The sequence below is a fragment of the Eschrichtius robustus genome, chromosome 4 (genome assembly GCF_028021215.1).
Source record: "Eschrichtius robustus isolate mEscRob2 chromosome 4, mEscRob2.pri, whole genome shotgun sequence".
Taxonomy (NCBI): domain Eukaryota; kingdom Metazoa; phylum Chordata; class Mammalia; order Artiodactyla; family Eschrichtiidae; genus Eschrichtius; species Eschrichtius robustus.
The window spans coordinates 114839316-114863613 of NC_090827.1; the positions used below are offsets into that span (position 1 = coordinate 114839316).

The 24298-nt window shown below is 44.0% G+C and overlaps 1 protein-coding gene across 4 annotated transcripts; it reads left to right on the forward strand.

Moving 5' to 3' along the window:
* The first annotated feature begins 59 nt into the window (after nucleotides 1-59).
* Nucleotides 60-23756, forward strand: ZBTB49 (zinc finger and BTB domain containing 49). 4 transcript variants are annotated; one of them, XM_068543230.1, is made up of 8 exons: nucleotides 60-137; nucleotides 5643-5813; nucleotides 7748-8850; nucleotides 11813-11859; nucleotides 17925-17998; nucleotides 19483-19565; nucleotides 19657-19818; nucleotides 22752-23756. In XM_068543230.1, exons 2-8 carry the CDS (start codon nucleotides 5662-5664, stop codon nucleotides 23414-23416), a joined length of 2286 nt encoding a protein of 761 aa, XP_068399331.1. In that variant the 5' UTR covers nucleotides 60-137; nucleotides 5643-5661; the 3' UTR covers nucleotides 23417-23756. The 4 variants fall into 4 exon arrangements, with proteins under 4 accessions (XP_068399331.1, XP_068399330.1, XP_068399329.1 ...); XM_068543229.1 differs by lacking the exon at nucleotides 60-137 and adding an exon at nucleotides 158-279; XM_068543228.1 differs by lacking the exon at nucleotides 60-137 and adding an exon at nucleotides 4980-5073.
* The last annotated feature ends 542 nt before the right edge of the window (nucleotides 23757-24298 follow it).

The window sequence follows — 24298 nt, forward strand, 5'->3', positions numbered from 1 at the left end:
GAGGCGGATCCTGCTGGCTGAGGGGGCGTTGTCGGGGCGGTTCGGCTGCCGGCGGAGCCCGGCGAACGGCGCTGAGGGCGGTGGCGGCGGCAGGAGAAGAGGAGGCGGCGGGGCGGGGAGCGGCCTCCGAGGGGAAGGTGGGCGCTGGGCCAGGAGGCCGGCCTCGCGAGGGCGTGCGGGTCCGGCGCGGTGGGAGCACCCCGGAACCCCGGCTGGGCTCCCGAGGGCCGGGCAGGGCATGGAACCACCGCCGCGCTCGCATCCCCGGGCACCGCGAGGGTCAGTGGAGCTGCCGGGTCAGGCGTGTTAACCCACGGCCGCGCGGTGCTCTGGCTCAGAGATGAAGACCGGTCCGGGGCCTCGAGCGGGGCCTTCCCCTTCGTGCAGCTCCCCCGGCATGGAAACCCCACCCGCGTCCCCTCCCGGCCTCCTCCGGCTCGTTGCTGCCGGCCGCCCGGGCACCGCCCGCGAGAAGAAGCGGGTCACTCCCCGCCCCGGCTCGCTGCATCACGCTGTAGTTGATAATAGTGCTTAAGACTACAGAGCTCCTCCCCCCCAGCCCCACTGGCGTAAGACCTCTCCGTGCCTCGGTTCCGCGTCTGTAAAACGGGTGTAATAACGGTTCCTACGTGGTGGGGTTCTTGTAGGATTTCATGAGTTGGTGAATGTAAAGCAGTCAGCAGAGTGCCTGCGGCTTAATCGCTTGGCTGCTCTTCTCAGCCCTTAAGACAGGTCGCGCACACAGCGGTGGAGACTAAGTGTGTGTTGCTTCGATGAGTGAATGAAGGTTGAACGGGGTTTGAACAGAGAATTGTGAGAAGCATTAGGCCTAGGGTGGGGCTGTGTGAGTGATAAGGAGGCTTTCATTCTGGAGGTGAGCAGGGTTGGGAATGGAACAGAGGGTGTATGTGAGGGCTGCTATGACAAAATACCGCAACCTGGTGGGGGCCTTGAACAGTAGACATTTATTTTCTCACAGTTCTGGGAACTAGAAGTCCAAGATCAAGGTGTCAGCAAGATAGTAATCTATACTATCTTGGTATAGATTTGTAGCATTTAGAACAGGAGGATACCTTAGAGATTATCTGACCCAATGGACCCCTCCACTTTCACAGATGAAAAAACTGAGGCCCAGAGTCTCCATCCATCCCGAAACCATGTATTGAGCACCTACTGTGTCCAAGGCACTCTTCTAGGTACCAGAGATACGCTGATCAACAAGACAGAAGATTTTTTTTACCTTGTGACAAAGTGAGTTAGCTGCAAAGATATAGAGAGCCCCGTGCTTCTTGTATCACAACACAACGCCTGTGTTGCACGTGTTCATCCTCATGTGTGCTGTGCTTTACTTTGGTGCTTATCTCTGGGGTCACCTGGACAGTCAGGTATAGGTAGTAGACTGAAGAGGCTACTGACTTATTCCAAGGAAGGCCTTTGAGCTATTGCATGTAACTTGGAGTAGTGGTTAAGCATGTGGACTTTGGAGTCAGATTCCCTGGGTTTAAATCCCAATTCTGGGGCTTATTGATTACCTATTACTTATTAGCTGTGTTTGTCCTCTGTAACTCTGGTCAGGTTATCTATTGCTGTGTGACAAACTATCCCAAAACTTGGTGACTTAAAAACTGTTTTATTTTACCTCACGGTTTTGTGGGGCAGGAATTCAGGCAGGGCTGTGCTGGGTGGTTCTTCAGCTCCACATGGTATGGACTGGGAGTGGTGATCAGCTGGAGGGGCTGGTGTGGAGCATTCACTGTGGCTTTGCTCCCATATCTGGTACCTGGGAGGGAATGGCTGGAAGGCTGGGCTCAGCTGAGCCCTGCTCCTGCCCCATGCGCTCTCTCCAGCTGGGTGTCTTACAGTCCTGCTGTTGACGCAGGCCTTCTAGAGCCAGTGTCCAAAACATGGAAGGTGGAAGCTGTCTGCTTGTGGGGCTTGGGCCCAGAAATGGGCACAGCTTTACACCCTTCCTTTTACCTGTTCTGTTGATTAAGGTAGAGGCTGTTCAGATTCAAGGAGAGGAGACCTAGATCTCACCTCCCCTTGGGAAGAGGGTCAGAGAAGTTGTGGACCTCTTTTATCCACCAAATGCCTCATCGTCCTCATGTGTAAAATGAGGCTAATAGTATGTAGTATCTATTTTACAGTTATTCTGAGGATTAAATGAGTTAATATGTGTAAAGAGCTTCAAATACTGCCTGGCATAGAGGAAACATTTGATAAATATTTGTTGTTATTATTATTGTTGCTAGGTACATGATACATTATTATTCATAGCTGTTATTCATAGGACACATAAGAAATACAAGATGCAAATTCTTTTTCTGGAGTTTTTTATAATCTTATTGGAGAGGCACAGGATTGACATCATGAAGCAATTAGAGAACTATACTAAGTAATATAGAATAGTTACAATTTTTACAGTCAAAGTAAACTGTGGAATGGTTCATAACTTTGTATGTCACTTCTCTGTAGCTAGAGAATGTCTAATATAGATTCAGAATATTTGCTGTATTTTAACATTTAAGTCTTTGGAGGAAGGTTCTATGTTGTGTTTTTAATGTCCTTTTTCTCATGGGCATAAGAGCATGGGCTCCAGGGTTTAGGAACCAGGAGGGGAGATGATGGGAGGTGAGATTTGGAGATTCTGAGTTGAAGGGTCATACAGTTGGAGATGTTCAGCAGAAAGTTGGACATTTGGAACTGGTGGCTGGAGCTAGAGTTTCAAATTTAGGAATTGTCTGCTTAGAACAGGTGAAAGCTACAATAGATGTGATGGTGACGGGAAAGAGAAGGGGGCCCAGGTGCTGAATCTTAAGGGACATTAACGTGTGGGGGGCTCACAGGGGAAGAAGTGCAGCCTGGAGATGGGACAGATCAGGGACATAGAGAACCGGGAGCCTTCTGGGCAGGAGGAGTTCCACAGTGGAGGTGGGCAGGCTGCACCACCACCTGTTGTGGGAAAGCTTGGGGGGAAGGGACTGAGGGCAGGCCACTGTGGGGAGTCTTTCAGCACAGTGAGAAGGGCAGCAGGTTGTAAGGTGGAAAAAGGAGTGGTGAGAAAGTAAAGTAGGATGTGTAGATTGCTCTTTCAAACATGTGAGGGGGGGCCTGTGATGACTAGATATACCTGGGGGAAAGGTTTGTTGTCCTGTTTTGTTTTGTTTTGCTTTTTTCAACACGGGGCCATCTTGGCGTGTTTATAGGGACTGGTGAGCCAGTGGAGGACAGAGTGGAGCACTGAAAGGGGTGATGAAGCAGCGTCCTGGGGGGGGGAGGAAAAGGGAAGTTAGCTTTGGAAGGAGAAGGCGCACTTTATCCTTTGAGGTGAAGGGATTGAGGGGAGTGAGGGGGAAATTTGGAATCACAAAAAGAATTTAAAGGCACTCAGGGTATAGTAAGTTATTCATGGAATCAACCTTAGTGAAGTCAGGGTCACAGTCATTTTTATGGAAGAGGGAGACAGACGTGGTGGGAATGAAGAGAATGGAAAGGATTCAGAAGCACTACTGTGGGGAATGTAGACGGAGTTGAAAAGAAACAAATAGAAAACGTTACTAACCATCATTAACCAGCAGCAGAGATCAGCTAGCGTGCATTTTAGTGGTTGAGTATCTGCTGTGTGCCAGGTGAAGGTGGATAAGATGGTACCTTCAGAACTCACAGCAGAGTTGGAGACACAGGTGATAGGACATAATGACAGGTTATCTTACTGAAGTATTTATGCGGTAAGATCGCACAGATGTGACCCCAAAGTCAGACTTGAGGAGGGAACGGTGGGGAAGAAGAAACGTGGCCGGAAAGACTTCAGGAGCAGGTGACAGCTCAGCCAAACCCTGTTCAGAGAGTGGGCGTTATCTGGAAGGTGGGAGAGTCATTTGTAAACAAAGTACTCCCAGGACAGGAAGTATCAGAACCAGAGACTTTTGAGGAGAGAGCAAGGCAGAGGTCTGCAGTCCACCTGCTTCAGAATCACCTGGATGCGTACACTGCAGATGCCTCGGCCCCAGGGCTCTGCATTTTAACTGGCTCTCTACGTGTTCCTTCTAGATAACATGAGTTGAATATTTAATACATGCCAGGGGCTATTTTAAATGTTCACGTGGGTTCTCACAATTATCTCAATAACTGTGAGATAGGATGGGGAAAGTAGGACACAGAGAAGTCATTTGCCCAGTCATATAGCTAGTGAGTAGTGGGCTAGGGGTCCAAAACTGGCCAGGAACACAGCTTGTTTGGGGAGCTGCAGGTAGTTTATTTTGGAGGGCACACCTGGGATTAATAGGAAGTAAGCCTAATAATGATAATAATAATAACAATAATAGAAGTAGAGGCCATGTTAAAAAGATTTTGCCTTCATGGTTTAGTGACTTTTTCAGTAATGCTTATGTATTGAGAATGAAAGCAAATAAAGCAGGTAATGGCTTTTTAGTTTTTACTACCAAACTGCCATTTTAACTTCCACAGTCTCCTCTCAGTCTGACTCCATCTCTCCCCACTTTTCCTCTTCCAAAAATCATCTCTTACTAGACTCAGCTCCTCATCGTCAGAGCCCGTGTCTTAACTCATGAAGTATCTAGCTCATACTGTTTGGCTTCATTGTTGTGTACTTTTGTGTGTGTTTCCTCCCCTAGAATGTAAGCTTCAGGAGGGTGGGGACCTGGGGTGTTTTGCTTACCGTTGTAGCCCTTGAGCCTGGCACAGAGGAGTCAGTAAGTAGATGTTGAATGATGAAATTTTTTGTATTCATATAATGGCTTCCGTCTCATTCAGAGTCAAAGTCAAGGTTCTTAAAAGGCCCTGCAAGGCTCTACGTGGTCTGGCCCTCTGCTTGTCCTTCCCCTCCTTGCTTCTCCCCTCCCCCAAGTGTCAGGTCCTCCCTCTCCCTTGGCTTCAGCTGCCTACTCAGCTCTGGCTCAGACTTCATGATTGCCAGTGTTTCTGTTCCAGGACCCCCGGCTCATTCCCGTTCCTTCCTCAGGTCTCTGCTAAAGTAGCGCCTTGTCAGAGAGGCTGGAGGGACGAATGGATGGAGGTGCTGCTTTGCGGTACCTCTCTTATTGCCATCTTATGGTGTGTGTTCATTTATTTTGGCTTGTGTCTTATCTCCCCAAATAGGCTTGTAATTTTCCTCAACTTCTAGTTCAATGCCCCGTATACAGCTGCTCAATAAGTATTGATTTCATCTTATCCAGTTGGCCATTTCCCAACCTCATAAGTGTTTATATATGTATATTTTTTCATTGAAGTTATCTAAGTAGAAATGAGAGACGTGCATGTAGTATTAGCATGGTCATATTCTAGGTTTGCACTGCCAAATATGGTGACTATTTAAGTATAAATTACATTACACGTTCAGTTCCTCAGTCATACTCACCGCATTTCCAGTGTTCAGCGGCCATATGTGGCTCACGGCTGCTGTATTGAGCAGTGCAGATAAGGAACACGTCCATCATTGCTGATGGTTCTGTTGGACAGCATTGGTCTAGATGCTTCAGAAGCTATGTTTTTCACTCGTTTTTTTTAACTGTTGTGACAGGGAATCATGACAGTGAAGCTCAGATCAGCCACTGGGTTCGGGTGCCATTTGATTTCTGGTGATGGCGTCAAGAATCACAACTTATCCATGTCCTTTGTCCTAGGTCTCCTGGATGGTGGAGCATGGACCCAGTTGCTACTCACAGCTGCCATCTTCTCCAGCAGCTGCACGAGCAGCGTATTCAAGGCCTGCTTTGTGACTGTATGTTGGTGGTGAAAGGAGTCTGCTTTAAAGCACATAAGAATGTTCTAGCAGCTTTCAGCCAGTACTTTAGGTACATATTTTAGACTTTGTTCTTCCAATTGTATGGAGAGAAAGCTCTTCTAGAATGGAACTATTTTGACTAAATTTTATTTTCTCCTTGGATTTTACTCTCCTTATCTTTTGTAGCACATTGTGGGTTTTTTGCTATTGTATTGAATATTTAGAGTAACCTGAGAGGGAAAGAGCCTTTTAACTAAAATATATTTGGGGCACTTGAAACTATTTTGGCACTTTGTCTTTGATTTTAATAGTTCCAATTAATGTCCGTCTTCTGTATACATTTCTTATCCTTTCAGGATAAAAAGATTGAGGAATAGAATTTCTGGTAAGAACATTTCTGTGATAAGAAATCAGAACATTCTATACACTATTTTTTTTTTAATTAAAACATTTTAGTTTTTGTTTCTCATTTGACTATTCTAAGAAAACAGGTTTGAACTCAATTTACTTACCCCTGTAATCATTTTTGCCTCAGTGAAAGATTTACTTATAAATAATAATATCAAGCAATAGTATTTCATTTATTTTTAACATTAGATTAAGTATTCTACATACATTTTCTGATTAACTAGATTTATCTCTCTTTAAGCACTAAAGCTTCTTTTTCAGTACGTTTTTTCCCCTAAAATTCATACTATTTTACTGCTCTAGTAAACAACATATGGAACAGGATTTACTCATTCCTTGATAATCCGGAATCATCAAATTAAATCCCAGCTGTCATATATGCTACAAGTTGTATTATAGTGGATTGACTCACTGAGGTAGGCAGCACTTTTTGCCCGTGTGCAAAATGGTCCCCTACTTGGGCTTTGCCTCTTCTGTTTTCATAGAACAGTTAGGTTTAGATGTTGTGATACATTGGCTATTTTGAGTTTTCCCCACTCTACTTCTGATATGTACTTTCCTTAAGTACATATTAGAACAGAACTGAAGGCTGTTTGGGGGATGCAGGTGATTGCATTTGATAAAACGTCTTTAACAAACTTGCAAGACAATTTACCTGACTCAACTTGGTAGTTTTACATGCGACAAATTCATTCACCTGTGAACTTGACCTGTGCCCAGAACAAAGTGCCTGGGCTTTATGGTGCCTTTTCCCCCCATTAACTTATAGGGCTCTCTCACTGCTGGTTTATGGACCATTGGGTTGCTGAGAAACATCTGACAGCCAGATAAATTACCGCTTAAAAAATGAGTATCTATCAAGTACCTAGAGTAGTCAGACTCCTAGAGACAGAAAGCAGAATGGTGGTTTCCAGGGGCTGAGGGGATGGGGATAATGGGAGTTATTGTTTCACGGGTATAGAGTCTCTGTTTGGGATGTTGAAAAGGTGCTGGAAATGGTTAATAATGATGGTTGTACAACAATGTGAATGTACTTAATGCCACTGAATTTATCATATGAACCATACTCAAGTGTTTGATATTATGTGTATTTTGCCACAATTAACAAATTGAAATTTTAAAAAATGAGTGTATATCTAGGGTTGGTTTATTATAGCTATTTTTATTTTCAGATTTTTTAAGACAGATACGGAAATATTTTTGTATGTGTTTTATGGTCTGAGATATGTACTTTGTCAGACTAAACACAAAATATTGAAAAATGTGTGTTCTTTAGTTTTCTATACTCTGTTTGCAATTAGTAATACATTTGGATAATTACATTTTGAAAAAAGAACAATGAGTATATTTCAACATTTTATGTTGAAATTTCCTTGGAAGTTTGGATATTCAACACACTAATTCAGTGCATCCGAATTGCTTTATTGGATGGCTTGCCAAAGCCTTTTAAAGGATTAAAGCATACTTAATTTTAAAATCTTGGCATTTATAGAAGGATAGTAATTTTGAATATTAACATGAATATTATTTATTAAAAAAAGCTATCAGAATGTATGAACTGTTAACACTGTAAGCAGATATCCTTTCTTTTATCAGGAGCCTCTTTCAGAATTCTTCAGGTCAGAAGAATGATGTTTTTCACTTGGATATTAAAAATGTAAGCGGCATCGGGCAGATCCTGGACTTCATGTACACATCGCATCTGGATCTTAACCAGGACAATATACAAGTCATGCTGGACACGGCACAGTGTTTGCAAGTTCAGAATGTTCTGAATCTGTGTCACACATTCTTAAAGTCAGCCAGTGTAGACCAGCCACCCGGTCTGTCTTGTCACAGTACATTCTCCCTGCAAAGTGCTTTGACTCCTGATGCTAATTGTGTTATCAGTGAAAACTACGCCCCTCATTTGCTGCAGGAGTGCTCAGCAGGTGTTCAGCAGAGTAGAGTTGTGGATGAATCACATTCACATGCCCCAACCTCAGTTGGTCTTCATACTTCCACAGCTGAAACCTCAAAACAAGCCCCTGATACATTAGATGGCAGCTGCACAGAACTGCCTTTCAAACAGCCAAACTATTACTACAAGCTCAGAAACTTGTACAGTAAGCAGTACTATAAACAAGCCACCTGTCCCAGTCATGAGAGAATAATCGAGCAGCCTTTCACTTTCAGCACATCCTCAGACCTTCATGCCACGGAACACCAGCCCTGTGCTGTTGGTCCCGCCGAGTGTGTCCTGGAGTCCTCCGAGCACTTGCCTTCCAACTTCCTGGCCCAGCCTTTGAGTGAACCTACCCCAGACCCTGAGCCAGACAACGCAAGCCAACAACCTACCAGACAGATGAGGCTCAAGAAGGCCATTCACCTTAAGAAGCTAAATTTCCTAAAGTCACAGAAATCTGCAGAGCAGACATCTGAACCCAAATCAGATGACAGGTTAACCAAGAGGATAGAATCTGCCAGTGAACATAGTATAGAGAAAGTTAACAGCCAAAGTGCTGAAGAAAAAGAAAGTGAAGAGCTCATCAGTTCTGAGAATTTTAATTGCATGAATGAGATGGAGAGGTCCGAAGACACTGCGGCCCTGGAAGACCAATCCCAGACACTTCAGTCTCAGAGACAGTATGCGTGTGAATTGTGTGGAAAACCTTTTAAACATCCCAGCAATTTGGAGCTTCACAAACGGTCTCATACAGGTACACTGATTCGGTCCCCACAGGCAAAAGGAAAGGAAATAATGCAGACGATCAGACACCACTGCCTGCTCCTGTTTTTGTAAGAAGTTTTGCTATTGCTTGATGATGTCATTGATATTTACCCAAAAAAATCAAAGAGTGTTAGCTATTTTTTATTTTATATTTTTGGTGATGCCTTTTAAAGAATAATCTTCAGTTCTGTAAATGCTTTCATAGAGCCAGTTTAAAAGGATGGTACACTTTTCATTTTAATTTTAATTGCGGTTGTATATGGGAAACTTTCCATCTCTAAAGTATGGCAAATTATTTTCATGCACTCAGAATTAATTCTAAAACAGATAAGCAATATTTAGTTCTCTCTTTAGAATTAGATTGTTTATTTTTTAAAAGCATAATGTAGGTTAATTCAGACTGAAGTAATTTAGTTTGAGTAATCCTGAAAGCTTTGGAAGGTCATTTGAATATCAGATTTAAAAAATTGTGATTTGGGAGGCAGGAGGCAAACTTTTTAATAAGGCTCAGCTTTAACCATTTGATATTTTCAAATGAAAATCCTTCCATCTGAACATTGGATTTTCAAAGTTTTGTTACCTTAATTCATACCTTAGTTCATATAATTCATACCTCCCCTTTCCAAAATGTTTATTTTTTCCAAAAGCTTTAAAAAGAAGTATTATACAGTATATATACATTATGTAATATAATACATATATATTACTTTCCTTCCTGCATTTAAGCATGATGACTCTAGTACACATTACAAATTAATGGCAATTATCTTAGAGGCATGAGAAGGAATATGTTATAGGATGCTTCTAAAGTAACTGCTTTTCAAGGTGCTTGTGTAATTGTGACCATTGATGTGATGTTCTGTTATCACTTTTGATTCCCTGTTTGCTTAGGTGTTTACTACCTCATTGCACTGTTGAGACTGAATTAATATTTATGAAAGCCCTTTATAAATTTTGGTGTATTTGAATATAAAATACTATCATTATTATTACTCCATATGAAGGCAGTATCATTGACTCAGTTTTGCCCTGTAAAAACTTAATTTAGGTCATTCTGTAATTTTCTGGAGCCTAATGATCACTATAATTTTTATTTGAGAAACTTACCTATTTAACTTTAAAGGAAACAAGAATTGTTTATTCTGCAAGAACATCTTTGGATAATAGTAGTCATACAGTTATATGGCACAGCTGCTTCCTGGGACATAAATATATTGAGAAGGGCAGCAGTTCTCAAAGTATGATCTGGGGAACCCTTTCAGGGGGTCATTGAGGCCAAAACTCTTTGTATCATAATGTAGGATGCTCCTTGCCTTTTCCTTCTCCTTCTCCTTCTCCCACAAGTGTACAGTGGAGTCGGCTAAAAGCTGCAGGGTCTGTGATGAGGCCTTCACTCTGGTGGCCAGTGAAAAATGTCTAGTCGTGTGTTTCAAAAATCACTCCATTTTGATTTCTGATATGGTCTGTACTGCCAAATACAGCCCATATGGACAAGAGCTCTTTAGGGTCCTCAGTTGTTAAGAGCGTAAAGGGGTCCTGAGAACACAAAGTGTGAGAACCACTGGAGTAGGGTTGTTAACCCTGGTCACTTGAGAGTCTTAGGAACTAGTGATCTCTTTTTCAGACTCTCATATCTCATAGGGCGGACTTTAACGTAACATCTATTATCCCCATAACTTCAGACATAAATGTAGTCCAAAATACACCATCTATATGATTATAATTACAGTTGACCCTTGAACAACGCAGGGCTGAGGGGCGCTGATCCTCTGAGCAGTCGAAAATCCTAGTATAACTTATAGTTGGTCCTCCATGTACTGGTTCCTCCACATCTGCAGACTCAGCCAACTTCCATCATGTAGTACTGTAATATTTACTATTGAAAAAACCCCATGTATGAGTGGACCTGTGCAGTTAAAACCCTGTTGTTCAAGGGTCAACTGTACTTGGGGTCAAAAGCTCCCCCCTTATCATTGAGGAAGCCATTAAACAGTTTTTAGGAAAAGATCAAAATAAAAGTACCTTAGCAGAAGCCCATAAAGCTGGCACACCCCAGCAATACAGTAGGAAGGGAAACATTTGTGTTATTTTTTTAAAAGGCTCTTAATGAAAGCACTTGATTTGAGGAGAGTGGGAAAAATGGAAGGTTCTTGGTCTTCACAGTCTGTTTATTAGGGTTCTGGAGGTGTTAAAGGCAGTACCTGAAGTACGTTTTTAAACAGATCATTTTCTAGAGACTGTCTTCAGAACTGCTGTGGTTTATTTGTAGTAGAGTCCATTCTCTCCATCTATTCTGTACCAAAGTTAATTATTCAGAGTTGCTGAAATCAGAGGGGGCCAAGCAGTCAGCAGGGGAACATGTCTCATAATGGAATCTTCTTTTCCCCTGTCAGCACGTTTCAACCAAAGCTGAAAGGCAGTGGGGAGGGGATTTTTCCCATCACACTTTCAGGAGATCCCACTCTGCTTTGGGCTTTCCCAGGTTCATACCTCGTGTGGTGTGAATGAGTCACCCTGGTTCTGTTAGGAATCGGTGGTCATTGCAGGAGTCAGGCTGAGGACGGGTGACCAGGTTCATGCTGTTCAGCCAGAAAACTCACATTTGATTTTCAACTGAAGGGAAAGTCTGTGTCCAAAGCCTAAATATGGTTTGAATGCAGATAAATACGTTTGATTTCAACACAGGTGTAAATTTGGAGAACAATTTAATTTTTTAGAGAAAAGTAAATATAGATTTCACTTTTATCATCTCTGCCTATCATCTAAGGGTGAGAGAGATGATGAGGATGAGGATAGAGGCTCCCCATTTTCATACTCTGATGATGAAGTATGTAATGCTGTGGTTTGAAAGGTGGGACAAAGGAGACACTTTAAACATTTTAAACAGAAAACTACCCTGCAGATGTTACTCATGGTTTTACAAGTTGTTGTTTTGTTTTGTTTTGTTTTAGGTGAGAAACCTTTTGAATGTAACATTTGTGGGAAACATTTCTCTCAGGTGGGAATACTTTTATTTATTGTTAATAATTGGAAACCTGAAACCCAGTGTTTATTTTTATTACAGATAAGACATACTTTTTGACTTGGGAGAGAAGCCTCTGATGATATCTGTAACTTAAAAGACTTCAAACTAAATCAAGAAAAAATAATTTTCAAGAAAAGAAATTTCTAGTTCATTGGGCGGAAAATACCATTTTTTATAAGTGTGTGAACTCTCACAATACCTTTTTCCCCCATTAAGGATGGGTCCATTTCTAGTATATTTCTTTTCTTCCACACGTGATGTAAAGCATATTGAGCACCACTTGGGGGCTGCAGATTGTGCTGGGCTGGATCCAAGACAAATGTCCTTATTCCTACTGAGACACTAGATGTTAGGATGTTGGAGAAAAGACCAAACACATTCCATTCCCTGCTTTCACTACCATTACACATGTATTCTCTCACTCAGCCGGCATGTGTTGTGTCCTCCTATGGGCTCTGTACTGATCTGGGCACTAGACGTAGAGAAACCTAGAGATTGAATGTTCTAGAGAAAATTTTGAACATGATAGAATGGCTGTAGGATCCTGCTTTTCCTTCTGAAATGGAAGGTAACTCTTCCCCTGCCACGTGCCGGGCATTGGCATTCCAGAAGCTTCTCGCAGGGGCCCAGTGCACAGTCCTGCAGAGGAAGCAGTCACCCCACAACTGTTTTACACACGCGTGCTAATCCTGGAGTAACAGCATGTGCAAATGCTGTCTTACTGGGGAAGGACCTTGGGGCTGGGCCTCAATGGAGGACTCGAGCCCTCGAGTCTGGAGAGGGTGGCCCCGCGGAGCACGGTAACGGCAGGAGCGCGGCCCCTGCTTTTGTCACATCCCCATGGAGCCGGCTCTTCCAGTTTACCTTTCATCAGTCTCCCACACACCCAGACCTGCCATCTAATTACTTCTCACTCTTCCTACTGGCTGCAAGCAGTGATTCACCTCATCCTAACGTGTTCCTGTGTATTACTAGTCCAGGCAGGGTCCGTGCACCCACTGAGTGTTCAGTAAGCTCCTGCTGAACTGAGTGGAGGGGTCGTTGCTCTACCTGCCTCTCTAGTTGAGGCCTGTGCTTCTTCCTACCAGCCTCACCTGGGGGTCGGAGCTTGGCCTCTAGAGCCAGACAGTATGGATTTGGATCCAGCCTCTGGTTTACTGCTCTGACCTTGGACAAACTACCTAACCATTTGGCACTCAGCTTTCTTAGCTATAGAGCAAGGGTGTGAGACCCCTGACCCCCATAGTGTGTGAGGAGTCAGTGAGTTCATAAGATGATTAGCATCACGCCTGGCTCATAGTGAGTCCTCAGGACACGTCACTAGTCCCTCTCCTGTTGGCATCACCTCCCTTCTCTCCTCTCTCTGTCCTCTCTGCTCTTGTAGACCAGTCTTCCTAAGGTGCACTTTCTCCACCCCACATCCCACCATTTTAACCTTTCTAGTTTTGGTGTAGTGGGAAAGCGTAAAACCTGGATTAATGACCATTAATAATTAGCAATCTCTACTCTGGGCCTCATTTTTCTAATTCTTAAAAATAGGGATGATACCACCTCATGGGACTATTAGAATTAAATGAAAAAATGGACATGAAAGTCCTTTATACGTTTACATTGTGATAACAATTTAGGTTCTGTCCTTTTCTTGCTTGAAACCCTTCCTTGACCTAACCAAATAAAGTGTACCCAGACATTCAATCATCGAGTCTGCCTTCAGCCTTCTCTCCTGGCGTTAATGCCGGGGCTCACCCTCAGAGATTCTGACTCTGTTGGTTGGGGCTGGGGCTTGAGTGTTGGTACTTTTTAATACAGTGGTTTGGATGGCAGCCTTGTCCACTGCTTCAGACCTTGTCCTACACTTTCCTTCTGGAGTCCCACCAAGGGCGGCCCTGTCTGATAGACGCTACAGAAATCCTCCTCTTCTGTGTTGGTGTCTGTATGTTTATCAGATTTTTATGACTGTAAAGTTATGTATAGTTATAGTTTACAGATGTATATTGCTGTTTTATTTCATAATGAAATTTTTGTGAATAAGCTCTGCCATGTGCTAGGGCACAAAAACAAGTAAGGCTTCAAGGAGCTTTGTGTTTAGAGGAAGAAACAGTTGTATAAACTGATAAAGCACAATGAAACGCTGCAAGTGCCGTGACACTTGTATAGGCAACAGTATGAAGAGGAGAGTAGTCATTTCTACCTGAAAGCTGGCGGGGGGCGGGGTGGGCACTGAAGACAGGGAGTCATTGATCAGCCTGGAGTCTCTGGCATTCCAGGTGGAGAGAGCAGTGGTGGTGTTTACACACGGATACTCAGTAACCTGTCCTTCATTTCCCATACGAACTGGAATACGTGTGGTTACAATGGACTGGAAATATTTTCCTTTCTGGAAGATTTAGAAAACAGACCTACCAATAAGAATTAATCTTTTATGCTGTGTAGTATTTCGTAGTGTTAGTCTTTTTTTAAAAAAAGGTCAGCCACAACCTTAATAATGAGTCAGCAAGCAGTTTGAGACCTCAGCTTTAAAAAGCTGTGATAAGCCTAGATTGTGACAACAAACTATGCACGTATTAATATAATTCTGGACACTGTACGGGCCTGGATCTCAGCAAGTAAGAGTCACGCAGTACTTCAGAGTATGAATGAGGCTCCATTTGGAGCCACGTGTCTCCCGTGTGGAGGAGAACCTGGGCCATTTGATGCATCCAGGGGAGAAAACTAAGATAGTGACAGGTCTGGAGTGCCTGTCACATGAGAAACAGGAAAAGGGAAACAGTGTATTTAGCTGTCTTTGGGGGAGAGGAATGGAGACAAAGCATTGTCTCTCCAAGGAGGCAGAATAGAAACACTGAGCAGCTGCTGCAGAAGGACAGGTTCTGAGAGGCTCGGTGCCCTCCCAGCAGCTCCTGTGTTGTGTCCAGGGCATGACTGACGGGATACAGCATCCCGTGGGAGGCTGCTTAGACACATTCCAGGGCACTGATGTGGCCCGATGCCGGGGGTGGCAAAGTTTCATACCATCCATGGTGAAAATGCAAAAAATAAGAATATTTTAATGAACTTTTAAAAAATTTTTAAATTTTCAACTCTGAGGCGATATTTCCCACATTTTCAGTGTTAAATGTCCTTTTATCAATGTAATGATCATTGTTCTTTAGGTGATATCTGTATGTTAGTCTCCACATTTTTTTGGTTTTGTTTCAAAGTCTTAAAACTTCTAAACTAGATTACTTTTAAGATCTGAGTTCTCTTTCTCTATAAAGTTTTACGGTTCTCTATTTTTTACATAAACAATCAGCAGCCACTAGAAGAGTACTCTGACAGAGAGTCTCTGCTTGGTTTGATCATGTTTAAATACTGTGAGGTTCAGGTACCTATTAGAAGGAGTTTATTTTTTAAATTGCTCAACAAATCAGGTGTTAACGTCTTTTCTACAACAGAGTTTTTCACTTCAAAATTCTGACAGCTCCATCCTAATTTAAAATGGTATCCACTTAGAAAGGGTGGAACTTCCTTTTGTGCTAATATTTTTCAGCCCAACAGCAGCACAAGCTTTTGAGTCCACAGACAAAGCTGCATCAGAATATTCCATCCCAGCTATAGGGGCTGAGGCTGCTTCCCTCCCAGAGCCTCTGTTTATTTCCTGTAATGTGTGAATTATACTTTATGAGGACATTGTGACGACTCACTGAAACACTATTTGCAACTGCTTAGCAAAGTGTTCCATTCATAGTAAACTCTTAATAAATGAGGGCTACTAGTATTAGCATTTACTGGAGTTTTCATGGATCCAACTATAGATGATTTCTAAGATGTGTAACTAGTAATAAAGCATAGCAAAGTTTACCAAAAATAAAGACTCTTGACTAAAGGGCAAATAATCTGGGCCCCAGTGTGCTGTGTAATTTGGAATAAATTATCTGAATGCATTATTGGATTTTTTTTGCCTGAATCTTTCCATTATTTAATCTACTTTTATACCATTTATCAGACTAATTTGTGCTCCTTTATTTGGGGGAATGATAATTACTTTCATTAGACATGTCCAGTATTAAATAGCTAAAGAAACATCTTAAAGTTTGTTTTACTGTACTATAATATTTACTGTACTATAATATTAAGTGGAAGATTATTCAGTTTGAAAACAAGTAATTGTTAACTTGTTTACTTTGAAAACAAAAGTAATTGTTTACTTGTTTACTTTGAAAACAAGTAATTGTTATGCTATATTTAAAAAAGAAAGATGCAGCGTTGCTAAGAATCAAATCAGAATGCATTTCAATCATAATACATAGTTTACAAAATAGCTTAAAACAAGAGGGATCTAATTTAACTGTTGAGCAGATGGTGCTATTCAAATTGTTTTTTAAATGACAAGCTTTTCTGAAATTTGGAAATGACTGATTTAAAGCCGTCAGTGGTGCATTATCTCAACTCCAGTGAACTGGTTCCTGGATGGCAAAGTGGCTGCTTGTCATACTGAGAATTCAGCACAAGCTAGTTTATTCACAGAAACTTGCACGCCCTCATGTAAGACAAGAGTTTAAACTCAGACAAACTAATATTAATTTCTGGCCTACCATGAGCAACTAATTTATTTATCTGAATCTCAGTTTTACACCTAGAAAATGGAGATAATAATACCAATTTCTAAGAGTAATTTAGTTATACTGTACTTGTAAAGGCCTGAGTAGACCAAATATCTATTGCTGTTGACATTTGCTGTTTTATTACTGTTATTAATAGTCATTCAGTTAAAAGCTGGGTATTTCCCAGTGTTTTGCCAAATTCTTTCTCTTTGGTTATCCAAAATAAACAAGTTTTTTTCTAAGCTATATTTTTCATATTCTGAAATGTAGTATCTAACTTAGTGTTTCCCAGAGTCTGATAGACATAAAGAATCTTCTATGTTATATAACATAAAAGCTACAGACAACATTCTTTATACCTGTCCACAGGTTCAGAACCACCTTCAAACCTATAACCATGAACTATCTTTGCATTTTGTTTAAAATATACATAGCAAATTTGCAAATTTACATTGCCAAGTTTATGAGTTGGGTATTACTGTTCATTCTCTTTTTTTGGCTAATTTTGTGCATAAGGCCTGCAACATTATTACCCTTGGATACAGTCATCCTATTCAGTGTTTCTTGTAACAAAACACTATAAAAAATTAAGTTGGGAAATGACAGATTGAGAGTATTAAATTACAACAGTGGAAGATTGTGTTTCCAAATCCTAATTTGAAACATTTGCCAGTAGCTTTTGTAATATCTGAGGCATTTGCAGGTTTAATTTCACTGTACTTTAGGCAATTTAATATTGATTTCCTATTGATTAGTACATGGAAATCTATTTTGTGATCTCCATTTAAATCAGTTATTCTTCGTAAAGCCCCGCTAGTTTCAGAGATTAGAAATGTAAAAGGCCTGTAGCTGAAGGACTATTGTGAATCTCCTGATTCGCTTTTTTGCACAAAGGTGAAAATGACCAACCTGTCAGGCAGAACAACTGTACTGCCAAGAAGAAATACTTTTTGGAAATGTCTTTCTTTATAAACAAAAGCTGTTTTTCAGGAAGAAACAATGAGTACTGAAATAACCAAGTACAAGTGCTACCTTTTTTTCAAATGATGTTGCATATAGGTGGTCCAGGTTTTAAAAATATATGAAATAAAATACGTCAAGAGCTGTTTACAACACAAGCTTAGCGAACCCTAAAGCAGCCTCCACAGTGCGTCGGGCCCATTTTAGAGGGGTGCGACACCGTGCACACCTGAGGTGGACGGACCAGGGGCTGGCGTGGAGCAGAGCTGAGAGGCTCCCCTGTTCAGCTCACTGCTGGGCGGGGCTCCTGCTGACTCAGAACCAGGCCGGGCCTTGATCTCCTTGCATGTGGCTGCTTCTGAGTCGTGCATCCGGCGTCTTCGTTTGGAAGTTGGACTGGAACCTGGCTAAATCTGCCAGTTTCCCTTTTGAATTTATGTGCTCTTAAAATATTTTTTTCACTATTGGCATGTTTTTTCTTTTCCTTTTTTACAGGCGGGTAACTTGCAGACTCACTTACGTCGGCATTCTGGGGAGAAACCATACATCTGCGAGATCTGCGGGAAGAGGTCAGTGCTGGGCTTGTTCATTCGCACGTCAGGAGCAGTCTCGGCATCTCTGAGCCACGTAGGGGCTCACTGTCACTCAGGAACACAGTAAAGCCAAAGCCTCTGGATTTTCTTGTGACACACATGAGAATAGCAAAAAGAAATGGAAATGTTAATTAAAGGAAAGAGAATCTAGGACACAAGTCTTAGGAAATGGGATTTTACATGAAACAAAATTATCTTATGCCAAAATTTCCATTCATTCCAAAAATGTCTGTTAAAAGACATGACTGGCCCCCACAGAGGTGCCTGTCTGGTAGGGGTAATGAGACTTGCAGCCTGAATGCCTGGAATCAGGAGAGGAGGTGGTAGGAGGCACCCCAGCTGCGCACCCAGACCTGTGAAGGGCCGAGAGTTCAGCCACAGGAAGGCCTGGCAAGCCTGAGGGCTGGGGAGGCCTTGGACTTGGAAAGTGAGACTTGACTTGGTGACAGTCTCCCGCTGGAGGTGGAGAGCAGTGTGAGGAGATGGTCCCTCCTCTGGGCACACCGGCCTGCAGCGTGGACTCCCCGCCCCTCACTGGGGGTGTTTGTCGGGAGTCCACATACTCTGTCATCTATTGGTTGGTCATTCTAGGACAGCAGGCAACAACCAGGACAATACTAGTCACACAGTGTTTTCTTCATTCGTTTAACCAGTCATTCATTCAGCATTTATTAGTCACCTACTGTGTGCTAAATGCTGTGTTGGGAACATACAAATTCTCGGCCCCTGATAAGTTTGTACTCAGGAGTTGGGGGCGGGGTGGGATGGGCATAGGACAACTATAGTACAGTCCTCTGCTGGCATGGGACAGCACTCTTGATTCGGTTCCAGGAAGACAGTTGTCTTTGCAGATGGTAGAAAACAAAGAAGTAAAAGCTACCTAGCCTGACATGTCTCCCTTTCTGCCATAGCTGCCTGAACACTGAAGGCCAGGTTTCGTGCCCAGGTCACGTGTACTGCCTGTTTGCGGCGCCTCTTAGCATAAGCCCCCTGCTGCTTCGCTTGGGGTCCCTGTTTTGCAGGGTGTTTTAAATGTGAGCCTTCTGAGCTCCATGCATTTAAAATCATGTCTCTATGCAACACCTTCCCCCAAATGCAACCTCTTATCCTGCTATCGAGTGTGGTGGGAAGGCAAGAGCATAGAGCTTCATACTGGGGGTTGGGTTGGAATTACTCCCCAACTTAGTGATCACCTCTGAGGAAGAAAGGTTAGTGAAAGTAGGTAAGAAACAATGTTTTAGAAACAAAACACTTGAATCATTTTCTCCTTTCCTTTAAAAAGAGAAAAAAAGTAAACTTTTTTTTTTTTTTTTAAACCTCTCAAATGAAATCAGGCCACTCCTCATCACATTCCGAAGTAACAGAGGGAGCAGCCCATCTCCTCCCTCAGCGACTTGCAATTAGGAAGATTTGCAGTGACGTAGAAAGGCTCTTAATTGAATTTCCAAATTGCATTACAGGTTTGCAGCCTCTGGTGATGTCCAGCGTCACATCATTATTCACTCAGGAGAAAAACCACACTTGTGTGACATCTGTGGTCGAGGTATAGCTGAGGGTTTCCCTTTTCTTCCTTGAAGATTTCTGATTAAAATGTTCTCAGTCCTTCAATTTAACCCCTGTTGTGGTCTCTCTAGGGTTCAGTAACTTCAGTAATTTGAAGGAGCACAAAAAGACACACACGGCTGATAAAGTCTTCACCTGTGATGAGTGTGGAAAGTCTTTTAACATGCAGAGGAAGTTGGTAAAGCACAGAGTTCGGCACACGGGTGAGCGGCCTTACAGCTGCTCTGCCTGTGGTAAGTTCCCGCCCGCCGCAGACCCGCGGTCACCTGGTCATCCCTGTGGGGAGGGCACCGGGGTCTGTGCCGACTCCGTCCTGGGCTGTTAGGGGTCTCAGATAAGTCGTCCCTTTTTTCATGGGTAAAACGGAAGTGATGCTGTTTCTTAACCACCTTGGTCCTCTGATTCGTCTGCATTTGTGTAGCAGACATTTACTGAGTGTCTTCAAGGTATCCGGAACTGTCCTGGGTGCTCCAGTTACACAGATGACTGATACTGAGTCCCAGGTGCCCTGTGCTCCTGGTCTGGGCCCGTGGAGGGTTGGCAGTTGGGAAAGCGGGGGAGAGCGTGGGGTGCAGCAGCAGGGGCTAGAGCACGGTGGCCTGCTGGGGCCTCGGGGGCACACGGTGGGCTCAAGAGGGAGGTCTTCTGGAGATCATATTGTGTATCATGAAGCAAAGGTCATTTCTACGGCATTTGATGCCTCAGGAAAGTTATCAGGAAGGAAAGGGAAGGCTGGCAGCTCTCAGTTTCCAGGCACATCACTGCACAGATGAGGAAACTGGGATTGCAAGTTAGGTCGCCTGGTACCTGTGATAACAGAGTGTTGGAACCTCTGAAGAACTGGGAGGGCCTGTATGCATGTGTGGTGCAGGTGTGCACATGTCCACACATGTGCCCCTGACAATGTGGATTGAATTGCGGGCAGATGAGTGACTGACCATTTTTACGATTACCTGTTTAGAACAAATAGGAAAAATGCTCAGAGTCAGGCTGTGGGGAGCCTGGAATTGGGGCATCCTCGGAGTGGCTTGCTCTAGTTGTGGTTGGTATCTAAATTAGGGCAGGACGCGTGGGATGTAACCAAAGGGAGGCAGCTTTGTTTGTGTCTCCCACTTACACTGTGTACAGATCTCCTGGACACCAATGTCGGCAGCTCCATTACTATTAAAGGATAAAACTGCATCACTTTAAATCACAATTGCAGTCTCAAATCACTAGTTTTAAATGTCAGTTCTAAATCATTATTACAGCTGTGAACTTGATTTCAGGTTCACTGTTCTCTTCCTTCCCCAGCCAGGCCTGCTGCTGGCTAAGACCCTGTAGACAAAGCAGTGCAGCAGGACCCTCTCTTCCCCCCACTTCGTTTCCACCCCTCCAGCCACTCACTGACTATGGTATCTGACCCTAACAAGGTCAGCTTTCAGGGAAAGGGGGAGAGAGAAAGGGAGCAGGAATGGTCTTACATGACAGGTTCAAAGCTTTATAACACCTTTATTGAGATAAATCCCGTACTATAAAATCTAGCCATTTAAAGTGAATGATTCAGCGGTTTGGGTGTATTCAGTGTTGTGCTACCCTCACCACCATCAATCTTTGAACCTTTTCCTCACCCTAAAGAGAAACCCCACACCCATTAGCAGTCACGCCCCCATCCCCTCCCCCCAACCCGAGGTAACCCTTAATCTACTCTCGGTCCCTATAGATTTGCCTGTTGCAGGCATTTCATATAAATGGAATCATGTAATACGTGGTCTTTTGTAACTGACTTCATTTCACTTAGCAAATCTGCTCTGAGCATTCATGTACAAGTTTATGTGTGGATGTATGTTTTCATTTTCTTGGATTCAAAAGACAGTTTCCGTTTTAAGGTGGCTTCCCATTCTGAGCTTTGCTGAGTTTAAAGCTTGGTCCTCTCTCTGCCTCTTCCTTCCCTCCCTCCCCCGTCCCTGTCCCTCTCTCTCCAGCATTTCATGCTTCTTCTAAAGACAGCCTTCCCTTCCACTCTGTTCTCCTTCCCCAGCACTCAGCTGTACTTTTCCAAGATGGAAAGGTGCATTTTCTTTCAGCAGGACTTTTTCCTTTAGCGCTTGGTTTTGTAAAAGCAGTTTCCTCCGAGGAGACTTTCTCTGTTGGCGCCCCGTCGCCTCTCTAGGCAGTCCTCTTAGGCTCCAGGCTGGCTCACTTCCCATCTGGGGACATACTCACATTCCTTGCTCTGGGGGATTGCAGGCCCACACCTGGAGGCAAGTGCTGCCCCACCGTGACCTCCCGATGGACACACGTCGAGCCTGGCTGCCCTGTCGTGACTTGAGGGCAGAGGGGAGACACCTCCCATATCCTCTCTCTCGCTGGGAACTCTACTGTGGCTGCAGTTTATACACGTTAAGGACCCTGAAAATAGTTAACACCTTTTGCCAACTAATTCCACTACTGAGAATTTATCTTAAGGAAACAATGAAAAGAAAGATGTTAGTTGAACCTCAGGTATAGTAGCAAATAGTTGGAAGCAGCCCAGATAGCCCACTGTTGCTTGACCAGGGCTGGATAGCTGAGAATTCAAATATAATGACATAGGAATACGTGAAAAGTTCTAAAACATGTGTCCATGTGAATTGTGTAGTTTGTTTCAGTCCTTGGTAAATGTGTTATGACTTCTATAAGGTTATTTATTGGTTTTTCTCTTCCGATCTTCTAACTGACTCTCATGACGGGACTAGATCCCCTACCTCTAGCTTATACCCAGAGAAAGGAAATAGGACCTGGAGAAGGATGTGTAAAATTATGTTAAGAGCTGAATACATAAGTACCTTCAGAAAAGATGCTTCTAAACTATAGATTGGCTGTGTTAGATTTATGAAAATCTGAACAAAACTCATGCGGTTTCCCAGTGTGGGCGTTCGGGGCAGGCGCTCAGGCCCACCCAGCAGGCGCTCCTGTGCAGGGAGACAGGGCTCCAGATCCCTCGCACAAGACGCCCAGACCAAGGCTGCAGGTTGGAGGGGCTACAGCCGGAGAAGAGTGGAAGAGTCTGGAATCAGAGTGAGCAGGTGACAGCAGGGCTCAGCTGAGTTCACGTGAAAGCAGAGTCCTTTGGGGTTTAGCAGGGGTGGAGGGGACTCCTTCCAGAATGTTCTCCTCTGAAAAGATCCCTTTTTTCTTCTTCCAGGAAAATGTTTTGGAGGATCCGGCGACCTCCGCAGGCACGTCCGCACTCACACAGGGGAGAAGCCGTACACGTGTGACATCTGCAGCAAGTGCTTCACCCGCTCTGCCGTGCTGCGGCGGCACAAGAAGATGCACTGCAGGGCCGATGACCAGGGGCAGGACGCTCTGGAGGAGCTCACGCAGGCCATCGAGACCTCGGACCTGGAGAAATCTCAGAGCTCGGATTCTTTTTCTCAGGACGTGTCCTTGACTTTGATGCCCGTGTCTGTTAAAATCCCCGTCCACCCAGTGGAAGAAGACTCAGTGGCAGAATTTGACGGCCACTGTAAGTTCCGGTCCCTGGTTCAGTCTCACGGAGCGAGTGAGCAGGAGAAGCTCAGCTTGGGTCCCCTCAAGCTCGCCAAGCCTCACGTGCCGCAGGCGCAGCACCAGGCCTACAGCTACTCAGACGTGGAGGCCTCGGCTGGCACGGAGCCGCTGCAAGCCGACAGTATGGCCGCGATCCGCTCGTCCCTGGCTGCCCTGGACCACCACTGCGCCGACCCCCTGGGCAGCCGCGCGTCCGCCCCTGCGTACAGGAACTCGGAGGGACAGTTCTTCTCCAGCATGACCCTCTGGGGGCTGGCGATGAAGACGCTGCAGAATGAAAGCGAGCTGGACCAGTGAGGTCCTCTGTCAGCAGCTCAGCATCAGAGGCGGCTCTAGCCCGAGAGGCTAGACTCTGTCCCTCCCGATAGGGGGTGGTCGTCGGAAGTGCCTTGAACTCAGCGTGTGGGAAGCAAGGCCTCCTGGCACATCGTGCAAGTGGACGAGGGACTGAACAAGCCTTGCGCCCCAGAAGGCTTGAGAGACCGTCTCCCAGACGTGGTGTGAACTGCGTGTAACTACTGTACATTTTGGTCGTGGTAAAGGGAAAATATATGTATATAATAATACAGATACTATTTTTGCATTTTTACATGATTGAAATTTGTAGCGTTTTGTATTTTTATTTACAAAAAGATTTTATTTGTATAGGAAACTCATACTATAATTTAATTTGAATAAATAAAAGTTGCCTTTCTGTATAATATTGTGTTTCCACAAATATTTTTATTAACCCAAAGACCATAGTGGTATGAAAAGAGACATCAACGAGGGCTCTCGTTGTGCCAGGTTCAGTTCTTCTGCCGTCTTGGACAGTGGGCTTTGGGAGCCCTCAGAACAGAGCCTGAGTCCTGGCTGCCACTTCCTGGTCAGGTCATGGGCAAGCTCCTCAACCTCCCAGATTCTTCTCTGGGTTCGCTTTTCTGCAGTGTGAGATGAATAACTTTCAGCATTCTTACAAGGCTCAAATGATCTCGTCCACTTGAAAATACCTGCTCAGGGTCTGGTTGCTGACAGAGCTTCTAAACGCGTCCAGTCTCTCAGCCGCCCAGCAGACCTGCCGGCCTCTGCGGGACAATGAGTCGCGTCTGTAGCGCTGTCGCAGGAAGGTCAAAGTGAGAGCAAGTGCATTGAAAGTGCAGTTACCGGTGTGGGCCGCGGAAGTCACTGGCCTATAGAACT